Source organism: Eublepharis macularius, chromosome 8 (genome assembly GCF_028583425.1).
Source record: "Eublepharis macularius isolate TG4126 chromosome 8, MPM_Emac_v1.0, whole genome shotgun sequence".
Classification (NCBI taxonomy): Eukaryota; Metazoa; Chordata; class Lepidosauria; order Squamata; family Eublepharidae; genus Eublepharis; species Eublepharis macularius.
The window spans coordinates 128,315,343-128,337,038 of NC_072797.1; the positions used below are offsets into that span (position 1 = coordinate 128,315,343).

At 46.6% G+C, this 21,696-nt stretch overlaps 1 protein-coding gene across 1 annotated transcript in view; it reads right to left on the reverse strand.

Annotated features, from left to right (window-relative positions):
* Window positions 1-5,951: 5,951 nt before the first annotated feature.
* Window positions 5,952-21,696, reverse strand: part of FKTN (fukutin) — a 28,065-nt gene continuing 12,320 nt past the window's right edge. Inside the window, exons 6-9 of the mRNA XM_054987339.1 lie at window positions 21,411-21,540; window positions 19,606-19,739; window positions 16,709-16,836; window positions 5,952-11,295 (exon numbers count right to left, since the gene is read on the reverse strand). Of these exons, the coding sequence (XP_054843314.1) occupies window positions 11,082-11,295; window positions 16,709-16,836; window positions 19,606-19,739; window positions 21,411-21,540 (606 nt within the window). The 3' untranslated portion in view covers window positions 5,952-11,081. The remainder of the gene's footprint in view (window positions 11,296-16,708; window positions 16,837-19,605; window positions 19,740-21,410; window positions 21,541-21,696) is intronic.

The following is a 21,696-nucleotide window of genomic DNA, read 5'->3' on the forward strand; positions in this document are numbered from 1 at the left end:
GTATTGCGGGGGTAATATTAACACTGACTTTGTTCACCACTCTGAGTGGAGCACTAATCTGTCTAGAAGAGCTGTATATAAGCACAGTTATTATTACAGAGAGCTGCTTTAGCATAGAGGTTGGGCTGTGAATCAGCACTCTGCTGGTTCGACTCCCACTCCTGCCATGAGCACTGCAGGTGGCCTTGGGTAAGCCACTCATCTCAGCCCCAGCTCTCCAGCTGTATTGCGGGGATAATAACACTGACTCTGTTTACCTCTCTGAATGGAGCACTAATCCGTCTAGAAGAGTGGTATATAAGTTGTTGTTGTTATTCCCCTTCTTCGCCAAACAGGATTTGATTTTGCTTTGGCTGCTTGTACCTCCATTACAGATCTTTTCCCGACCCCTTACTTTTCAACTGCCTGTACTTGTCTTAAAACATATTTTTAAAAAATCTTGCATGAAAGTTGTGAGTGCAGTAGTTTTAAAAAGGGGAGCAAGAGTTCACTTCCACTCCCCCTTGGAAAATGGTAGAGTCCAGTAACACCTTTAAGACTAACCAACTTTATTGTAGCATACGCTTTCAAGAGCCACAGCTCTTTTCGTCTGATGCAGCTGGCAAAGAGAGATGCATCTGATGAAGAGAGCTATGGCTCTCGAAAGCTTATGCTACAATAAAGTTGGTTAATCTTAAAGGTGCTACTGGACTGTTTACTATTTTGCTACTACAGACTAACACGGCTAACTCTTCTGGATCTACTCCCCCTTGGGATTGCTTTGCCTGAATGCAGTAAGGTGGCACCCACTTTTGCTACGGGGACTGGCACAACAAGGAGTAAAGACTGAGTGCAAACACTGTGATAAAATTGTTTCCATCTCACTGCAGACGAGCAATGCCTCAGAAGCATGACAGAGCACCCATGTGGAAGGAGCCTTGGGCTGCCCCTTGGGGGATATTTTCCTGGGGTCAACTATATGCAACAGCACGGAGGCTGTCTCTGACAAAGGGACTTTGACTCACAAAAGCATATACCCTGGAAATCTTGCTGGTCTTTACATTGTTACTGGACTCGAATTTCGCTCTTTTATTGCAGACCGACATGGCCACCCACCTAAAGCTAGTAGCTTCTTCAAGTTCTTGCTGTACTGGATATCTAGCAACAGCAGGAGGTGGAAGAACGATGCTTGAGTGTTCTCTTTTCTAAGCTCCGCCTCCCACCCCCCCAAAAGAAGAAGAAAGCGCTTAGGGTTGCTAGATTCCATCCTGTGCTCAGCCCCCTGCAGTAAATGTTGTTTGCAGGGCTCATTTCGAGGGGGAACGCACAGGAATGCAGTTCTGGCAGTTCCCCAAAGAGGTCACATGTCAGGTGGCCCTGCCCACCTGACTCTCGGCCATTTTGGGCCCGTTTCGTCCTGGATTGGGCCAAAACAACCCGGATCGGTCCTCTGACGGGTGGTGGATCACTCTCCTGTTCAGCAGCAGCCCGATCCTGACCATTTTGGGCCCCTTTTCGGCCATTTTCAGCCCCTTTTTGCCATTTTGGGCCCAATTTCAACCCTGAATGGCCAGGATTGGGTCCAAAACAAGCAGGATACGTGATGTCAGGGGTGTGTGGCATAAGCAAATCAGTTATGCTAATGACACATGTCCAGTGATGGCAAGGGCGTGGCATATGCTAATAGGTTATGCTAATGAGTTATGCTAATTAGTTCCTCCAGCTCTTTTTCTACAAAATGACCCCTGATTGTTTGCTATTACAGATCTGTTCGTTGTTGAAACTCCTGATAAATTTCCAAGTAACCCCTGGATCAGAATGTTAAAATTATGGCTCAGCTGTACTTCCTTACTTAACGCTCACCACACAATGATCATGCATTCGTGGTACCTCCCACAAAGAAATTCTACAGAGAATCAGGTGGACACATTTTTCACAGGACACGTTTTTCACAGCCTAGGGGGCAACTGCATGTGTGTGGATTCAAGTACTCTCAACAAGCCACGCTCAAAAGAAGCTCGCGCTTTAATTTCCCTATTTCAAAAGAAATACTGCAGCATAATGTGCTAATCAGAGCCAACAACAGAATATTAAATTCCCCTCACTGTAAATTAAAATATATAAAGCGTATATAAAAATGCTCTCTTTTACTAAGGTGGAAAGGAAGCAAACCGCCCCGAGATCTCCAGAAACCAAGGCGATAGAGGCTATTCATTCCGAAGCCAAGAACAATGTTCCTTTTAATAGGAGTGACTGTAATAGAAATGCACAACTTCACAATACAAACAGAGGAACTGGGATTTATCAAGCAACTCCTTCGTATCTTAAAAGGTCACTACGTTGCCATCTGGGCAGCTGATGGGAGAATCAACTGCCCATTAAAACAGTGAGTCACATTTACAAACAAACGAGAAGGGGACTGTGTGCACGGGCTACGTTAGCTTGGCATCGTTGACACCCAGTGTGAAATGACGACCTTCTTGCAGGAACGGGTAGATCTCCACTACAATTCCAACCCAGGCCGTTTTCACATTACTTACCTGCTCCCAGAAAGTTGCGAAACATCACGCAAAAACCACAGAAGATGGCGTTTTCTCGCGAGAGTTTTGTCACGCAAAACTCTTGTGAGAAGACGCTATCTTCCGCGGTTTTTGTGCGACAAAACTCTTGCGAGAAAACGCTATCTTCCGCAGTTTTTGCGCGATGTTTCACAACGTTCTGGGAGCAGGTAAGTGGTGTGAAAATGGCCCCGGTTGCGCTCGAGTCTCAATGAAATAAATGAAATTTAAAACCTCTTTTTTTTTACCCGATTTCTTTACCTCACCACAGCATCCTTGACCTTGTATACAGGGACGGCAACTGGAACAAAACATCCATTACTGACATAACAGAATCAATTAATTGCTGGAGGAAGATTATTCAGCATTCGTTCATGCGTGTTAAAAGTTGTACGGTCTGTTTACTGGGAAAATGAAATACAATGCCCAAATACTTTTCGGACAGTACTTGTTCCACCAAATGCCGAGCCATTGGCCAAACAAATTACTCGTGCTTGTTGGACAGTAACTTGACAGTGTAACCTATTCAGGGAATGCCAAATAATGTATGCCTGCATGTAATAGATAAAGAAATCAAATAATCAAGTCTTGCCCCTGTGTATTTCCAGCTTGGAAATGTTTTCCCCATAGGAAACGAGAGTGGCTTGGGGCACCTTTTTCAGGGGCCAACAGAACTGGACCTCAGGGACCAATCTTCCTGAAACTTGGGAGGTGTTTAGATGACAGTCAGGAGTAGGCTCCCTGCCAATTTGGTGGTGTTTGCTTGAAAAATGACCCATCCAGCCCTCTTGGATAGCCTCCAGATAGTTTTCCCATTAAGGAATAATGATCAAATAAATTTGGGATTCTCTGAGCTGTCTTAAATGGATCAGAGAATCTCAGATTTCAGGAAGTCAAGTTTTTTTAAAGGCCTAAATAGACTGGGACTAGCATACCTATGGGACCGTCTCTCCCTGTATGTGCCCCAGAGAGTACTTCGTTCATCAGGAAAACATCTACTGGTGGCCCCTGGCCCCAGGGAGGCTCGGCTGGCCTCTACCAGGGCCTTTTCATTCCTGGCCCCAACCTGGTGGAACTCTCTGTCTGAGGACACCCGGGCCCGCTAGGATCTTGTATCATTTAGGTGGGCCTGTAAGACAGAGATGTTCCGCCAGGCATATGGTGGAGGCTAATTTTAGCCCATCATTGCCAAGCCTTCCACTGGTCTCCCTCTACAAGGGGTATGGAAAGTCCACTCCCACTGGTTGCCCCAAAAGGGGCACAGTATTTTATCTGTATGTTTTTATAATTGCTTTTAAGCTATATTTTAATCAAAGTTGTACTTCACCCTGAGCCCGCTTGCGGGGAGGGTGGGTTAAAAATAAAATAAATATCCCTGAAACACAGATCCAGATTTCCCAGAATACACACCCCTACTCCATGCCCATTTTAGCTCCATTCTTCTTCTGAATCCATCCTTACTCCCTCTCTTGATCAATGTCTCCTCCCTTGGCATTTTGGTACATGCCCCCACTCATATATATATAATATTTGACTTATATGCTGCCCTTCAGGACAACTTAACGCCTACTCAGAGCGGTTTACAAAGTGTGTTACTATTCTTACGACAATCACCCTGTGAGGTGGGGGGGGGCTGAGAGAGCACTGAGAGAGCTGTGACAGACCCAAGAGCTAGCTTCAAGCAGATGAGCGGAGAATCAAACCCAGTTCTCCAGATTAGAGTCCTGCTGCTCTTACCCACTGCACCAAATATGACATATGGACTAGCTTGTCATGGATTCATCTAGATAACACAAGTGCTTCCACTAGGAATTGCTTTTTGTTGTATTTTTAAATTGTCTACAGTGCCTTTTGATTTCTCAGTGCTGCATTTTGAAATCTGTCCCTTTCTCTTGCTTTTTCTGCGTAACATGGTAGCGAATATTGATTCAATTAATAAGAAGCTTCTCCCTCCCTCTCTCATATTTCCTACATATTGCTCCAAATACACCCTTGTGTTTACACAGCTTTAAGATTCCAAACCATGGTTAGAGACATGCACTTACATAGATACACCCCCATTCCCATATAACATCCCAAGGTCGAATGGCACGTTGTCCATAAGTTTCCACTGACCCTACGGCAAAGAGTTTTCAGGATGTTTGGGGTGTGTGGCTAGAGGAAGACGGGTTGCACAAACTCCTCACACAACCACAGGACCCCAACCAAGATAAGCGGCATGTGTAGGTCATGCCTGGAGTGAGTGCAGTTTGAATACTTTATGATTGTCTTGCAGCTTTTCTGCAGTTTGCGAGCTATTTGAGCCAAAGGCCCATTCCGCATGGCACACTTTAAGCTCGCACTTCTGAGTATTCACATCGATTGGCGTGGAATCAGCTTGGTCTCCAGGCATTCTGCACTGCAGGATGTCGAGGCAACTTGGTGTCTGATTTCTTACTCCAGTTGAGTTGAGAGGTGTTTGTTTGAAGCCACCTTTTGTGTGGGTTGGAACCAACATTACTTTTTAAATAAAATTTCAGCACATGCGTTGTAACGTTGCAACGTTGGAACCCAGTGTGTCCACCATCCCCCTCCTTCTCCCTGTCCCTGTATTCACTGACTGGGCAGTCCTGTGCTCACCAATTTTTGTTTTGAATTCCGGAGAGGCAATTGCCAACAGAGTTCGGGGCGGGGGGGACACACTTGTACAAAGCCCTGTCTGTAAAGAAATAAAAAATCCCAGAAATGATCAGCGAGAAATGTAGACTGCCATCAGGAAACAGGACAGATACTGTGCTTAAAGGGGTAGAATGCACGAACGTCACAGTATTGCGACTCTCTCCTAATTAAAAGGGGGTGGGTTGGATGTTCTGTTGCTTGGGGCTTGTTTCAGGCTTCTCCTACTGCCAAAGAGTCGGTCAGATGATAAAAATGTAATTTGCGAGCACCGTTTGCAAGGTTATGAATTTGCAGTCTTGATTTCACAATACAACCACATGAGAAATTAGGTTGCGTTACGACTCTTCCCTCGCTTTAAAATAAATAAAGAGGATGTGTATGGAGAGCTGAGGAGGGAGAGAATGGTTTTCACTGGGAGGCCAACCAATCAACATCCAGGGAAAGGGAAAAGGGGAGGGGAGAAACAGTACAGGACTAAAAATTCTGCACACACACAAGTTATATCAGCAGTGTGGCTTCAAAAAAAGTTTGTAAATGTGCAAGGAAAAAAACTCATGGAAAAGCCGGGGAAAGTTCAGTTCTGCATCCCATTCCTCCTTTTCTCGTGTGGAACTCTAGAGATCGAGAGAAGCAGGATGAAATCTGAATTGCCGTAAACTCACCGTGCAGAACCAGCCACAGATTACAGATGTCCAAATATACAAACATCGATACCTTTGGTGTTGTGAATAAATCAACCAACGTTGCTTTCAAAAGTTTATTATAAATAAAACGTGTCATCATGATATGCATAAACTATTAATTTTTTTTTAAAAAAAATCTCAACACTTCAGAGTCCGTAAGAAGAGCCCTGCTGGATCCGACCAGTGGTCTATCTAGTCCAACACGGTTTTATACACAGTGACCAACCAGTTGTTTATGGTGGGCAAACAAACAGGGCAAAGCTTCTTTTGTAAGCAGTAGCGCCCTGAATTGCAGGTGTAAAAACATCCCTCTACATAATTGACATAAAGAATATATAAAAAACTGATCCCAATCCAGAAAAGATAGTGGAGGCTAATTTATCATATTGATTTCCTTGGGGTTCAAGCACAACTAACTTATGTGGATTAGGTCCCACTGGGTTATATCCAACAAACTGCAAGGACAGCCTGACCTCGAGACACAGGATTTCACCGCTTCACTCCTTCCTGCTCCAGCCCATAGCCACCCCCATAATGCTGCCCCTAGGATTCAGGGCACCCTCAAGAAGAGTGTGGGCATGACGGGGGGGGGGGACTAGCGGAAATCTGCCCCATTGTTAAGCGTCACTGCACGGGTAGAAAATCACAATTGATCTGACAGGTTTTTTCCAAAAAATTCAAAATGGTCAGCTTTGTTGTTAAACACAATACAGTATCATCTTTGTTTTTAAAAAAATCTGGGGGGGGGGGGGACATCCATTTTCTCGTAAGTGGCTAATTCAATCTAAAGAGGAAAAGCCATACATATTTTTAATGCACCAGAAAACACTCTATTCACATTTGCTGTCCGCATAGAAGAGTGGCTACGTCATTGTGCTTTGCGTAACAGAGATCCAAATAATTTAAACAGACTTCACTATACATACACAGATACAACATGAGAATGTATTCACTCTGCCGAGCACCAATATGTTTTTCAGGAACTTGGTTTCTTGTCTTACTTCACCTAATTTCGTAATGGTTATCAAGCTTCCCACAGTAAGGGAAGAGAAAAACAACCATCTTAAACTACTTCTAATGCTCTAACTGAAAACAAAACGTTACTTTAAAGTTATTTGTTCATTCCTTACATTTATATCTACCTCTTCTTCAATGGAGTTCGCGGGGCTATTCCTTGTCCCACAATCACCCTGTGAGCTAGGCCAGGCTGAGAAAGAATGACTGGCCCAAGGTGACCCCGTGAACTTCATGGCCTGGATGAGGAGTCAAACTCAACTGTATCCAGTCCAAATCAAACTTTCTATCCTAATTTTCTAGCTAGTGGCTTTGATGGGGAGGGAACAGCAACTTGACACCATTATAGCTGTTGAGGCACTCTAATAAAGCTCCCACGTCACTTTAGGACAAGTAACTTTGCAGAAGACCTTGAGGGATGTACCACTGAAACCTACGGTCTTTCTCAGCTTCTGAAAACAGCCGGCCATCCATGCTCTAGACCACACCTTCATTAACTGAGATAAGAAAGTGATCAAAGCGGTTTCAGTCTGACATTCAGACGGTGAATATGTCAGGACCTGTTTGCATAGTACCTGAGAGGAAATAACCTAAGTAACGCCATGTCTAATTCTGTAGTGGTTTCGTCTTCTTTTCCCTCTAGGCCCCACCACCTGCAAGGAGCCGATTCCATGGGAAAGGATACTGTCTTATCTATTCTTCGAGCCGATCCGACCCGACCTTGGCCGGCGTTCCCACAGAGAACTTTCATGTTATGTGAACTCTGGGGGGAGGCTGGGCTCTGAGAGGGTGAAATGTAACAACTTTCGTTCTGTGTCTCATTCCTAACAATGCTTCGTTCAGCCAGGATCTCAAATCCTGGAAGATGTACATCTGGACCTGAATGCTGTCTTTCAAAATAAAACCTTTTGAAATCAAAAGACCTTGTCTTCTTGCAGAAGGGAGTAAGACAGACTCTCATGTCTGAGAAGCCATAGTCTGACAGAATATTCTAGGGTTTGTTCGAGTTTTATTTACATTCACGCAACCCCCTTGTCTTGCTTTGTCCATCTGTGCTGGTGTGTGTGTGGGGGGGTGTCCTTCAACTTCAAAAGCAACACCAGAACATCTAGAACCCAACGCAGGAAGTAACTAACAATTCAACTTCTCTTCTGATTCACTTCCAAGAGCGTAACCACAACCACAAAAGGTTACGACTGACTAGAGCATCACAAACTTGTGTCCCAGAAAGGCTAAACAAAGCCCATGGCCACATGCAAACTATGTGATGCACAACAAACTCACTGGTATATTTACAAGCCCAGGCAGGCAGTGAATACAGGAATGCCATATGCGGGGTTATATCACTATTCGCAAGCTATTCAGGCCTGGACTACAGAAACCGGTAAGTAAATCTGGGACAATATCACAGTTCATATTTAGGGTTACAGTAGTATAAATTGGAGGAAACTTGTTAATTGTGAATAAATACACAGCCAGAGCTTTACCCATGTTTAAAGTTTCAGGCTGCTGCTCTGCTCCATATGTGTCTTACTAGTAAACTGAGAATCCATGATGCCCTTCCTTGTTATATGTTTTAAAACCCTGAAGTTTTAAAAATGAATAGGCTACGAGTACAGATTAGATAGAAAAATGGTTGTTGTGGATTTTCCTGGCTGTATAGTCAGTCTGACACTGAGAGATCTCTGTCTTTCGGTGCTACACCTCTGAAGATGCCAGTCACAGCTGCTGGAGAAACGTCAGGAACTACAATGCCAAGACCACAGCAATACAGCCCGGAAAATCCACAACAACCATCGTTCTCCGGCCGTGAAAGCCTTCGACAATATATAGATAGAAAAAGTTGCTTCCTGCCGACTTTAATGTTGAGGCAAGCAGAAAATTCTCACCTCCTGAAGCATGAAGTTCGAACGTATGCAATATCAGCTCTTCAGAGCACTATTCTTCCTTGCCTTAGATGCCATCTGTATGGATGGAAAGCCTACCAATTAACTGGTCAGCCACCCTCTGCTGAATGGGTATAAACACGTGTTATTTTTATTTACTTTGTTTATAAGAGGGGTCCTCAACGTGGTGCCAGTGGGCCCAACTGTGCCCGTAGAAACCTTTCCTGGTGCCTGCCAGGTGTTTTTAGAAAGTAGGTGGGGCCAGGTGGGGCTTTTGCCCAGCAGGGCTTCTGATTGGCCATTGGGGTACTGATTGGCTACGCAGATTTTTAAAAACATTGCTTCGGCAGAAGCTGCTCCCACAGCACGAGGATCTTCGCTGTGTGACTGAAGGCAAGCTGTAGCAGCCATTTTGTGTCTGGCTCCGTCTCCTGCAGCAGCCATTCTGCGGCAGCCATTTTGTTGCCGCGCCCACCAGAATGTGTCAGATTCTCACAGTGCCCACAGGCTCAAAAAGCTTGGAGAACCCCTGATTTGTACCTTGCCTGTCTCGCCAACAGGGACTCAAAGTGGCTTACATCATTCTCCCTTCCCCCAATTTACCCTCACAACCCTGTGAGGTAGGTTAGGCTGAGAGGGTATGACCGGCCTGAGGTCACCTAGTGAGCTTCGTGGCAGAGCTCAGATTCGAACCAACACTGTAGCCAACATCCTACCCACTTTTAATACTAACCTTGTCTGTTCTGTAGCCATCCTAAGCAGAGTTTCAACTTTCTAAGTGCATTGACTTAAATGGACTTAAAAGGGTGTAACTCTACTTTGGATTGCATCGGAAACCAGTTTTCCTCCTCACTGATCTTCCTTCCTTACATAAATACAAGAAGGGAAACGAGATATCAAGTTTTCACCCAACATAAGGCAATAAATAGAACTAGCACTGAAGAATCTCACAGAAATAGCAGCCGTGGATAGAAGAAACAAGCTCCCTTCTCAACAAAAGCTTCTTACACCTAGCAAATATTGAAAGGTTGAACCGAGGCGGCAACAACACTGTTTATTACACATTCCTACAGATTCATCCTGAGATGGCTTACCTGAAGTTTAACCTACACTAACAAAAAAAAGATTTCCAGGAACAGAGAAGGAATTTCGTCGCTCCTCCATCACAACCCTTGTATTTTAGCCTTGGTCTGTGCAAGCAAACGTGGGTTCCCCATAGGCATGCGGAAGAGGAAGCATGACTACAAACACTGTAGGTACAGGAACTCTGCCACAGTTCCATTCCACCCTCCCTCTGGAGAGTTCAGGGCAGTGTATGTGGGTCTCAACTCCATTCTATCCTCACAACCACCTCCCTGCGAGGTAGGTTAGGCGGACAGAGTGTAGCTGGCTTAAGGTCACCCAGCAACCTCCCATGGCCGAGTGGGGATCGCAGCCTGGGTCATCCATGCCCTGACCACACCACAGAGGCTGCAAAAAAAGAGGCAAGGACACTGAATCACCAGTACTTCCTGTCTGAAAGCTGCCCATGTAGGCAACAGCACCATAATATGGGTGGGGGAGCTGCAAAAGCATGAAAGCAAGTCTCGCTGCTTCTCATGTTTTGCCACAAAGTGGCGAGAAAGTCCGTCGCACTGTGTGCATTTTTTCCGTTCGATGCTCTGACTTCAGTAGCAACCCGGATGCAAAGATAGATCTTGGTCATGTGGTCACAACTAAGTGTTCTCCTCCTAAATCCCCAAACCACTGGCCTTTGGAGAACGGACCCCCCCCCTTTAATTAGGAGAAACGTGCACAACTGCCACGGAAACTGAAAACACGCTTTCCCCAGCCAGCTCAGGATGCTTCTCGATAAAGAGTGCTAACTTAGCGACTCACAAGTATTTTCTTTCTTTGTGTACTTTTCTGCACCAGGAACCTTCCCAGGCATTTTGGCTCTAATTACGTAAAGATTTTCCCCACTTTCTCCTTGGCAAGGCTTATTTTCATTTTAGAAGATTGAGTTATTCTTTTCTTTACTAAGGGGCGTTTTCCAAGACAGTTTCAGTTTTACTTTCTCCCTCCACTGGCTCCCTGATATAGTTTTTCCTTGTTATCCATCCATCCTTAGAGACGTTAGAGATTTCTCAGTACCTTAAAGCAACAGACCAATCTGTGTCATGCTGAGAAAATGTTTAAAAGTGTCTTGATAAAACTGTAAAAAAAATAGTTTACAACCTCTCCTTTGTAAACGGACAAGGATCTCCAATCTGATTACGACTGCTGTATGATGGACAAATCCATTCCGAGCTCTTACAAGCATCTCAATACAGCTGGATGACTTCTTCCCACTCACTGATAGGCCAGATCCCATTGGGCTGCACGTTCGGTGGAGAGCTCTTCCAATCCCACTCCTTTACAGGCGTCTTCCACTCTTGACCGTAGTTGGCTTCGATATAGTGGCGGGTTTCACAGGGTACCCGCACCTTGAGTTCCAAAAACTCAGTCCAACATAGCGTGAACTTGGGAAACAGGTACCTGAGGATCAAAACGGACAGGAGGTCAAGAGGCGTAATTTAACATTTAAAAAAATACTTCTCCATGCACTGCAGTGCTGTTTCTCTAACTGCAGACAAACACTGCTCATAATAAGAATTCTGCAGCAAGAATTAGTCGATTTCTGCAAATGGTATAAATTACCAAGCAAGCTCACAGAGCACCGTGATCAACTAACTAAGACCTACACGAAATCAATCAAGTGAATCAGTCTCAAGAATGCAATGTATACACTGAAAAACAATTCAAGGTCCAAAAACACTGGTAGAGTATAAGGCAAATGCTCAAAAATCAAAGTAGCTGCCAAACAGTGCTCCTAAGCACAAGGTCAACAAGAAATTCACCATAAGTGAATTTAAGTTTAAGTTCACTAAGTTATGAATCCATCAAACAGTAACTGCAGTTACTGTTTGATGGATTTCTTCATGGATTTTTTCAGCTACTACACTATGGGACTTTCCTTGCAATGAAGACTGCTTCTGTTGAACATCTCCTGTTGACTGGTTCATAAACGTTTTGCTGCTCTAGGCGCAGTCACTTTTTTAAAAAAATTGTATAACGGTTATTCATTGCCTTTTGTAACTTGCACTTTATGGTGAATTTCTTGTTGACCTTGTGCTTAGGAGCACTGTTTGGCAGCTACTTTCGATGTTTGTGTCCGGGGTCCAGCCCCCGGACTTGCTGACAGACAGCGGCAGGGGGCAGCCGGGAGACAGCAGTTCAGCCGCTCTGTCTGGCAAACAGAGCCAGAACCTGCCTACTCCAGGGGGAAGGGGCAAAAGGCCAAAGCCTCAGAAGGCTGGAGAGAGCAGGGAGAAGCCAGCTAGTCCCACCCACCATGGGGGAGAGAGGGGGCTAAGCAGGCTAGAGGAAAAGGGCCAAGGCAAGGGGAATAGGGACACAGCAACAGCCCAAACAGAGCCCTTACCTTCCAAGGAGGAGAAGCAGCCACTACAGCCCAGAGCCACACCCTGGCTAGAGGACAGCAGCCTGGCTCAGGAGGTGCTAGGAGCCAAGCCCCTCCAGGTGGAGCTGCCACAGGCATTCTGGGGGAGGAGATGGGTAGCCCCTCCCGGCATCAGTGAACAGACAGCACAGAAGCTGGCCAGGGCAGCTCCTCGCGAGCAAGGCCAGGCAGGCTCAGCAGCACAGAAGCTGGCCAGGGCAGCTCCTCGCGAGCAAGGCCAGGCAGGCTCAGCAGCACAGAAGCTGGCCAGGGCAGCTCCTCGCGAGCAAGGCCAGGCAGGCTCAGCAGCACAGAAGCCGGCTGGGGCAGCTCCTCGTGAGCAAGGCCAAGGAGACCTCAGCTGGGGATGGCTCGCATTCAACCCCACCCTGCCAGCAAGGCAAGGAAGCCAAGAAGGGATTAGTGGTAGGAGGGAAACACCTGAGGGAAGGCACAGCTGGGCCAAGTCAGGAGAGGGAACAAGCCTAGGAGGGCGGGGCGGGGAAAGGAAGCCCTATATAAGGTGGCTAGGAAGAGCTCTGAGGAAGTGGGTGTGAGTAAGGAGTGATGATGTGGAGTGAGAGCAGTAGGATGCAAGGGTGGAGGCTTGGAGGAGAGTTCTGGAAGGAGGAGATGAAGGAGGATGCAGAGGGTAAGCAGGCCAGGTTGAGCAGGCCAGCGAGTGGACTGAGAGGGAGTCTGGGTGAGGTATACCGCCCCTCCTTCCACAGAGCAGGGTCCTGCAGAGTCCCTGGCCCCCCTGTGATGTCAGGAGCAGACCGCCCAGTGCCACGCCCAGTGGCAGCCGTGGCAAGCCCTGACAGTTTGTGCATTTGCCTTATACTCTACCAGTGTTTTTGGACCTTGAATTGTATTTCAGTGTATACATTATATTCTTGAGACTGATTCACTTGATTGATTTCGTGTAGGTCTTAGTTAGTTGATCACGGTGCTCTGTGAGCTTGCTTGCTTGGTTCGTCCTTCCGTGATTCTCTCTCCTTTGTAGTCTAATGGTATAAATTATGCAAGCTAAATTAACTCGTCTACTGAAGGAGCATCAGGATTTATGGACTTCATCCTGAGATCATACGTTATTAATACCCCCCAGCTATGTCTGTAACACATACCACAGGCTTCCTGAGGAAACTGCAGTCTATCTATCATCTCCCATAAAACAGCATTCTAGCCACCATGGACGTTGAGTCCTTGTACATCAACATCCCCCATCAGGATGGACTACAAGCCATTATAAACATCACCCCTGACAACGTCTGGCCACCGAACTCTGCCTGTTTGCCCTCACCCATAACTACTTCCTGTTTGGTGAGAATTTAATACCTCCAAATCAATGGCACAGCCACGGGCACCCGCATGACTCCACGGTATGCCAACGTTTTCATGGCGGACCTAGAACGACGTTTTCTGAACTCTTACCCACTGGCACCTCTCCTTTACTTGAGATTCACTGATGACAATTTTATTGCCTGGACCCATCGCAAAGAAGCCCTTGAGAGATTTCACCAGACTTTCCATAGCTTCCACTCCACCATCAATCTAACTATAAGTCACTCTACACAAGAAATAAACTCCCTGGGCACCACAGTACGGATACACGAGGGACACGTTAAGTGCCACATTATACCGGAAACCGACAGATTGGCAAACTTATCTGCATGCCTCTAGCTACCACCCCAACCACGTCAAGCAATCCATGTGTATAGCTAAGCCCTATGTTATATTCGTGTGAGGCTCCTCCCTCACTGGCGCCCCCACCTGATGGCCTGGCGTCCTACCAGCTCTCCAGACAGGTGCCCTCCGGACTCAGATGGGCAGGGAAGGGGGTTGCACCACCTTGTTCCTTCCCCTGCCCTGGGAGTAACAGCACGCTCCAGCTGTCTCTCCCTACAAAATCCTCCTCGGCCTTCACAGGAACCTGAATTTAAAGGCCTCCCCTTGCCCCACCTCCCTGGCTCTGGCCCCAATCGCCACCCCGTCTCCCTGACAGGCCCTGCTCTCGGCCTATCAGATAGGAGGGCTGGGTAGACTCTGCAGTCTCCTGGCCCCACCCACTCCATCCCCACCTAGGGTGGGGCATTTAGTCTGCTCTCTGCCTAGCTCGCCCCTGCTGCTTCTGAGCCCTCCCCAGTGGCTCCCTTGGCATCTTGGGGCCTGGGCCTGCCTGGCTTGTGCTGACGGCAATCTTCTGTGAGCCTGGATGAAGTGGAGCCATCTGGGCAACTACAGGAGGCAGGTGAGTCTGCTGAGTGGCTGCAGGCTGTTCCCCAGAGTTGTGCCTGGGCGTCGGCTGCAACTGGCCTAAGGGTGGGAGAGGCCTGGGGGCCTGTAGAGGCTCCTTCAGCCGAGGTACTGCCAGAGGCTGCGCTGCAGGGCCTGAAGATGGTGTCTGCTGCTGCAGGGCTGGTGGTGAGGGTGGACAAAAGGCCGGCATCGCCAGACAAGTCGCATCTGCTTCAACGCCTCAGATAGAGATACTCACCTGAAGGATCTGCAACAGGCATTTTTGCAACTACAGTATCCCCCTGACATGGTGAGAAAGGTGAATGGAAGGGCCAGGATGACATATCCCACCCTATCCAACCACGCCTCCTATTGTCATTCACCGGCTGATCTCATTCAGCATCTGCAATCACTCCGCTCTCCAAGATATAAGGACAGAGGGACTCGCGTTCTAATTGTATCTGAAGAAGTGAGCTGTGACTAATGAAAGCTCATATCCTACCACAAATTTTGTTAGTCTTATATAGGTGCTACTAGACTCTTGCCCTTTTCTACAACTTGTCTATAAAGTTAAATAAATAAAGGCCTGCCTGGCATCAACCAGATCCCGAGTCTTTTCCATCGTGGCCCCTTCTCTGTGGAATGGGCTCCCCGAGGAAGCCCCGAGGGGATGAGTCGATACGCTAGCCCAGGAATTCTGATGCCAGTAGAACAGTATCCGTTCCTTGGGCTATAAAAGCCCATTACTGACCCAAAGGTAACTGCCACTTCGTTCTTTGAAATCTTCCCACCATATTTCTCTTTTGAGCAAATGAGTTAATTCTGTCATTTAGGGGGGAAGAAAGAGATTATGCAGAGCTGGTGTGGTGTGGAGAATGGTGGACCAGAAGTGAAGGCAGGTGAGGTTCAAAACTTTGCTTGGCTATGACGTTTCACCGGCACAGCCATTCTCTCTCGGCCTAGTTTATCTCGCAAACTTATCGTGAGGATGAAACCACGTAGCCTCTGCACAGACTGCCCTGCATGCCTTTGGAGAAAGCCTTGATGCAAATGTGATAAATAAACTAGCGCTCGGAAGTTGGTGAAATCACAGGTTTTGTACAGAAAGAGGAAGCAGCAGCCAGTGGAATGGAAGATACATTTCCCTCATCTGCATGGCGAAGGATTCCTGCTTGGCCTGGACATGCACCGTCTACGAAGATACTCCCATCTATTCCCCAGTCAGCACATTGTATTCCAGCAGGCTCTCATCACGGGGATATTTCTCCCCTCTTGCCTCCACCGCCGCTGCAAACCTTGCCGCTAAAATGGAACCTGGGGAGGTGTTAAAAAAGCTTGCTGGAAAACTCTTTATGCCTTCCATGGGAAACTAAATGCCCCCCCCCTTCCTAAATCAAACACTCGCCTGCTGCAATTCAATATTGCAAGTCCTTTGTGGCTTACTAACCGACGAGGCAAAAAAATAAATATCCCAACCTAAGGAAAACTTGCGAAAGAATCCCAGAGGAAGAAACTTCTGCTAACTTCCCATCCGTCTTCTCCTTGTAATTTCTATTTAACTGTCATTAGACTTACATGGCACCTGTTTGACCGATTAGATTTCAAGTCTATTGCTGGATTTAGGAGAACGTATCATCTGCAGGCCGGACAAGATCTGGACAGACCACTAGCTTAAAAAGCCGCCTGCTTCGACTCTCCTTCCCTTTGATCCAGGCAGATGGGAAGCAACATGTCAAGGTTTTGTCCTTGCTGCAGTCACGTTAATGGTTTCCGAACTGGGCATGCAGACTTTCTGTTTTCAGAGAACACTCCCTACATTGACTCATCTGCCAAGGAAGTCCTGCATGTCTGCCCTGGCATCTTGCAAAGGATTCTGGGTTATGTTCTACAGCCCTCGTAACTACAGCCCTCGCAGAGAACGCTTGCTCCCCTTGGACTGAGACTGTGTCTTCAAACCCCTCCACCCTCCAACACTGGAACCGATGAGTAAACGTCCGTCCACTATATCTGATATCTGACCACCGAGGAAGCCCTGAGACATTTCCACGGGCCCTTGCTTGAGATCCGCATTCAGAAGATTCAATTGTTTGGTGCCCAATGGGCTGTTACGGCATTCTGCTGCTACCCGCACAACTTCCATGCTGTGCTTTGCTAAGACCATCTAGCGCTGGCCACTGGTGTTTTCCTCCCAAAACAGATACTGAGTCGTACTTGAATTTTTTGCCTGATTTGGCTTGAGTGCCTCCATTCCACATGTGGTCATCCTCTTCATAGAAGAAAAAAATATCAAGCTTCACATCATCTTCCCCTTGGAAGGAAAGCTCCAAGCTGTCTTCGACCTAGAAGGGATGCAAAAACAAAAAAATGCAACGCAGGACACAGCAGAAGATGGCAGAGGCGGCTAAGTCAAGCACTGAAAATATGAGAGACTTACAGGATACCACAATAGGATCTATCATGTGTATATGTGCGTATCTTGTGCAGCCATTTTAAACAGGAGTTTAATGGCTATGATGGTATCTACTGATGCAAGAATGAAGGATTACCAAGGCTGATATTCTTTAATATCATAAGTATGTGCTCTCAAGTCACAACTGACTCACAGCAACCTCGGGACTATGGGATTTTCAATGCAAGCGATGAGCAGAGGTGGTTTACCACTGCCGTCCTCTGGTGGTCTCCCATCCAAGTGCTATCCAGGGCCAGCCCTGCTTAGCTTCCAAGCTCTGACAAGCTTGGGATAGTCTGGGCTATTAGGCTGCTATACTCTTTAACAGCAAGCAATTCCCAATGCTTTTATAGCATGGAGGCTATCATCTTGGGAGGCCACCACTTCAAATTTCATCTCAGCCACAAACTCAGTAACGACAGGCAAAGCACTCCATTCCTCAGTCCTTACCTGAATTACTGGGAAATCACGTGCCTACCTCGCAAGTCTGTTGTATGGATTATTGTGATGATGTAGGAGAAGGGCTTTGAAAAATGAAGGTGCTACATAAATGGGTGAGTATTGCCCTGGGTAGCCCCAGGGGAGCCTGTTCCTGTCAGATCTCAGGAGCTAAGCAGGGTCGGCCTTGGTTAGTAATTGGATGGGAGACCCCCAACAAAGACCAGGGTTGCAGAGGCAGGCAATGGCAAACCCCCTCTGTGAGTCTCTTGCCTTGAAAACTCCACCATAAGCCAGCTATGACTTGAGGGCACTCTCCACCACATGTGTATTATTACTGGTTGAATGATGTGTTCATCACTGAATTTCTCTATTTTTTAACTTATGACCAAATATATGAACTGGCTCCAGTGTTGTGTTCAGGATGATATGGACATTTGGCCTGGATGGCTTGTTCACACAATGTAAGTAATTGTCTGAAACTGCAGTTATCAAGTGATGTGTGAAACGCACCTGAAATAAGTGCTGGTAAGAACTCACCTGTCCCTGCCAGTTCTCAGTAATGATCACGGATATTATTCTCTCTCACAAAACATTCTAGCCCTTTTCACAATGCAGTTATATTGTTAACTGTTAGCACACTCAAGTGGTGCAGTGGCTAGAGTAGCGGATTAGGGTCTGGGCAAGCCAGGCTCAGTTGGAAGCTCGCTGGGTGACCTTGGGCCAGTCACACACGCTCAACTGAACCCACCTCACAGGGTTGGAGTGAGGGGGAAAAACGGAGGAGAGCAGTATGATGTTAAGTTTCCTTGCGTCTCCATCAGGGGAAAAAGATGGCGCGCAAATGAAGTTAAATAAATAAATAAATGGGTCAGGTGAGCATTATGCAAAAAATGTATCTTTTCTTAAAAATAGAAATAACGTTAATCAAACAGCTTCTGCCACTAGCCTTAGGAAAAACAATGTTCCAAATTCACTTTTCACGAAACAATATATATAGCCAGGGCTTTTTTTTCTGGGAAAAGAGGTGGTGGAGCTCAGTGGGTTGCCCTCGGAGAAAATGGTCACATGGCTGGTGGCCCCGCCCCCTGATCTCCAGACAGAGGGGAGTTGAGATTGCCCTCTGCGCCGCTCCAGCTATAAGCCAGAGTCCCCTGTCCGATTGAGCCTATGGGCAATCTAAACTCCCCTCTGGCTGGAGATCAAGGGGCGGGGCCACCAGCCATGTGACCATTTTCAAGAGGTTCTGGAACTCTGTTCCACCGGGTTCCAGCTGAAAAAAAGCCCTGTATATAGCTGCCCTCTTTGTAGCTGCCTTTCATCCGAACTAAAGAATTCTACTCTTTTTTTCCACAGTGTATTATAAAACCTACTTCCAATGGTATGGTCTATGGACCACCTCCTTAGCAATCTCCTCTCCAGTATGACTTAGATCCAGTGAGTGTGCATGATACTCAACCTCCCCCCTACTTAACCCCACAGCACCTTCCCCAAAGTCTGAACAGTACGCAACATGGTACAAGAGGCTGTAGCTGGGGTGGGGTGGGAGTCTTGTGGGAGAGGGAAGGTAGCAATTAGGGTCACACAAAGGGCACTCAGATTCTCTCTCTTTTGCTTTATATGTTTTATATCCTTTTCCAGATAGAATTGGTCAAAACTATGAATGCCCAACTAAATGCTGATACCAACAAAGTTTTACATCCACTGACTACACGTATTCAATCCCTGCCTGTTAAATAAAGTTATTTCTTTTGAACGTTATACAGTCTCCAGTGCCATTTCTAACAAGGAGGACATGTGCTAAAAAGCCATAATCATCTCTGCCAGTCAGGGTGGGATAAACATATTTTCAAAACCTCAAATAATAACAGCCTACTTGGGACCGCTCAGTCAACGCAGGGATATTGGTGGGGAAATCGTCTCACACTGGGGGACTGAAGAGGAGTCTCTCACAGATGCACTTAGACACACCACTGACATGAGGGCTAAATCCCTTCCTAGTGACTCCAGTCATTGCAAAGACAAAACAAAACTACTGAGAAGCAAGCCTGCTCCGATCTGCCGAGCCTCACCCTGGAATCCAGCTCTTGGTTACGGAATATTATTAAATGGATTTTATATTTCTCTGAGATTTATGCTACATGCACGAAGCAGTCACCTTTGCCATCACATCTGTACTGCAGATATCTCGTACCCAAGTTCAGGCACCTTATCTACCCACCTTGCCAAACTTGTGCTTCAGTGGTAATCCCGCCTTCTGAAATGCTGGAATAATATCCGGTTTATAGTCTTTAACAAAAATCCCCAAGTCTACATCTTTGCTGTAAGGAATAATATTGCACTGCCTGTACCAACCTAAAGGGGGGGGGGAGAAAACAAGTCTCTTAGCTTTGTGGAGAATATTCGGGTACAATAAAAAAATCATATGCCACTCCAATGTTGGATATCTTATTTGTAAGTAGTGGCAGCTTTCTCCCTCCTTCTGAAAAAGGGATTCTGAGATTTGGATAATAGGGGTTCTACTGTATGTTTATCAACACATATAACTCATACAAATTATATGAGTGAAGGAGCAATGATAACTCACAAGGAAGGGAAATTTCCTCCCACTAACCTCCCTTTTCTTTCCATTCCAACTCCTCTCCCCCCACATTACCCTATCACTCTTTGCTGCTGTCCCCTGCCTGTCCTTGCTGCATACTCATTCACACACACACACACCCCACCACTCATCTCACCTCCTTCCGTTTGATTCTGGAAGACATGATTGCCCAAATCTTGTGGGACTACCTCATGTGATCTCAGTAGCCATGCTGGGTTGCCTAGAGACTGTCATCTGTGGGCTGCCTAGGCAAACCGAAATGGCTACTAAAACTTTGCAAAGTAAGGGGTGCCATTTTCAAATAAATAGGGGTACTCTAACCCGGGCCAACCATATGGGTGATAATTTCCTTACGCTGAAGTTCATATTGTAAGTTTTATCAATATAACAATGAAGTCTCTACCATGCCATCACTCGACTCAGATGCAAAATGCCCTCCCAGTGCTTTTGACCGGGAATACCACAAATGAATGAATAGGCTTACTCAGGGCTTTTTTTCAGCAGGAATGCAGTGGAACGGAGTTCCGGCACCTCTTGGAAATGGTCACATGGCCAGTGGCCCCGCCCCCTGATCTCCAGACAGAGGGGAGTTTAGATTGCCCTACGAGCCACGGTGCGGAGGGCGATCTAAACTCCCCTCTGTCTGGAAATCAGGGGGCGGGGCCACCGGCCATGTGACCATTTTCACCGAGGGCGATATAAACTTTAAAAAACTCTCCCCCCCTTGTGCAGCTGACCCAAAGTGACATCATTGCATGGTCCCAGGAGCATGCGCACACTTTGAGTGTGCGCACGTGGTACCAGGGGCATCACCTCCCACCGGGAGTTGCCCCCTGTGCTGGCAACCCACTGCGTTCCGCCACCTCTTTTTCCCAGGAAAAAAGCCCTGGGCTCACTAGAGTCACTTTATCAGTAGACGGGACTAAAATAGCTATTTCTTGCTCTCTTATAGGGAGCAACGTTATCACCGTACAATTAATTTATAGCCATTTTCGGTCGCTTTTGTACATAAATAAAATTAGTGACTTTCTTCCAAGGAGAACCTTGGGTTCACTCAAGCTCCCTGCATGAGCCAGGTGGAATCTGTTATTGCCTTTGAACGGCAGATCTGCCTGTGCCATATTATAAGGAGTTTTTTGAAACTCCGGCATTCGTAAAATACAAGTTTGCTTTCCAGCACGATGGTGAATGCCACAAAGGGCACCTGTTTCAAGCAGCACAAGTTTAAAGCCCTTGCGCCCTCCTGAGCTCACATTTTTCATTCACGTGGATCTTTTTTGTCCTGGATCAAGGTTAGGCTTGTGTATTTTGTCCCTCCTGTACACACCAGTTAAGACACCACTTGCTGATTTGACACACTCAGCAGCTAACACCAGAGCCAAAGAGACCGCCTTCAGTTTGAAACACGACTACAAACTCTTTACCCAGGCACGTTCCACTGCTCAGCCAGAATCTCACTCCCAAACTCTTTAACGTCAAAGCAGCGAGATGCAATAACGCCTTGGCCTTTTTCCTGAACTCCACCGCATCAAGAGACGTATCATCAGGATACAGCTGAAAAAGGAGAAAAAACTTACGTACAGTTCCTCCACACAAGGTTTTTCTCCAAAATATAGCCCCCTTCCCCAATAGGTCAGACTTCTAAGATTATTCTTCATATTCTTTTTTCTTCCCAATTACAGTTTTATGCAGAGGGAACTGTAGCGGTTG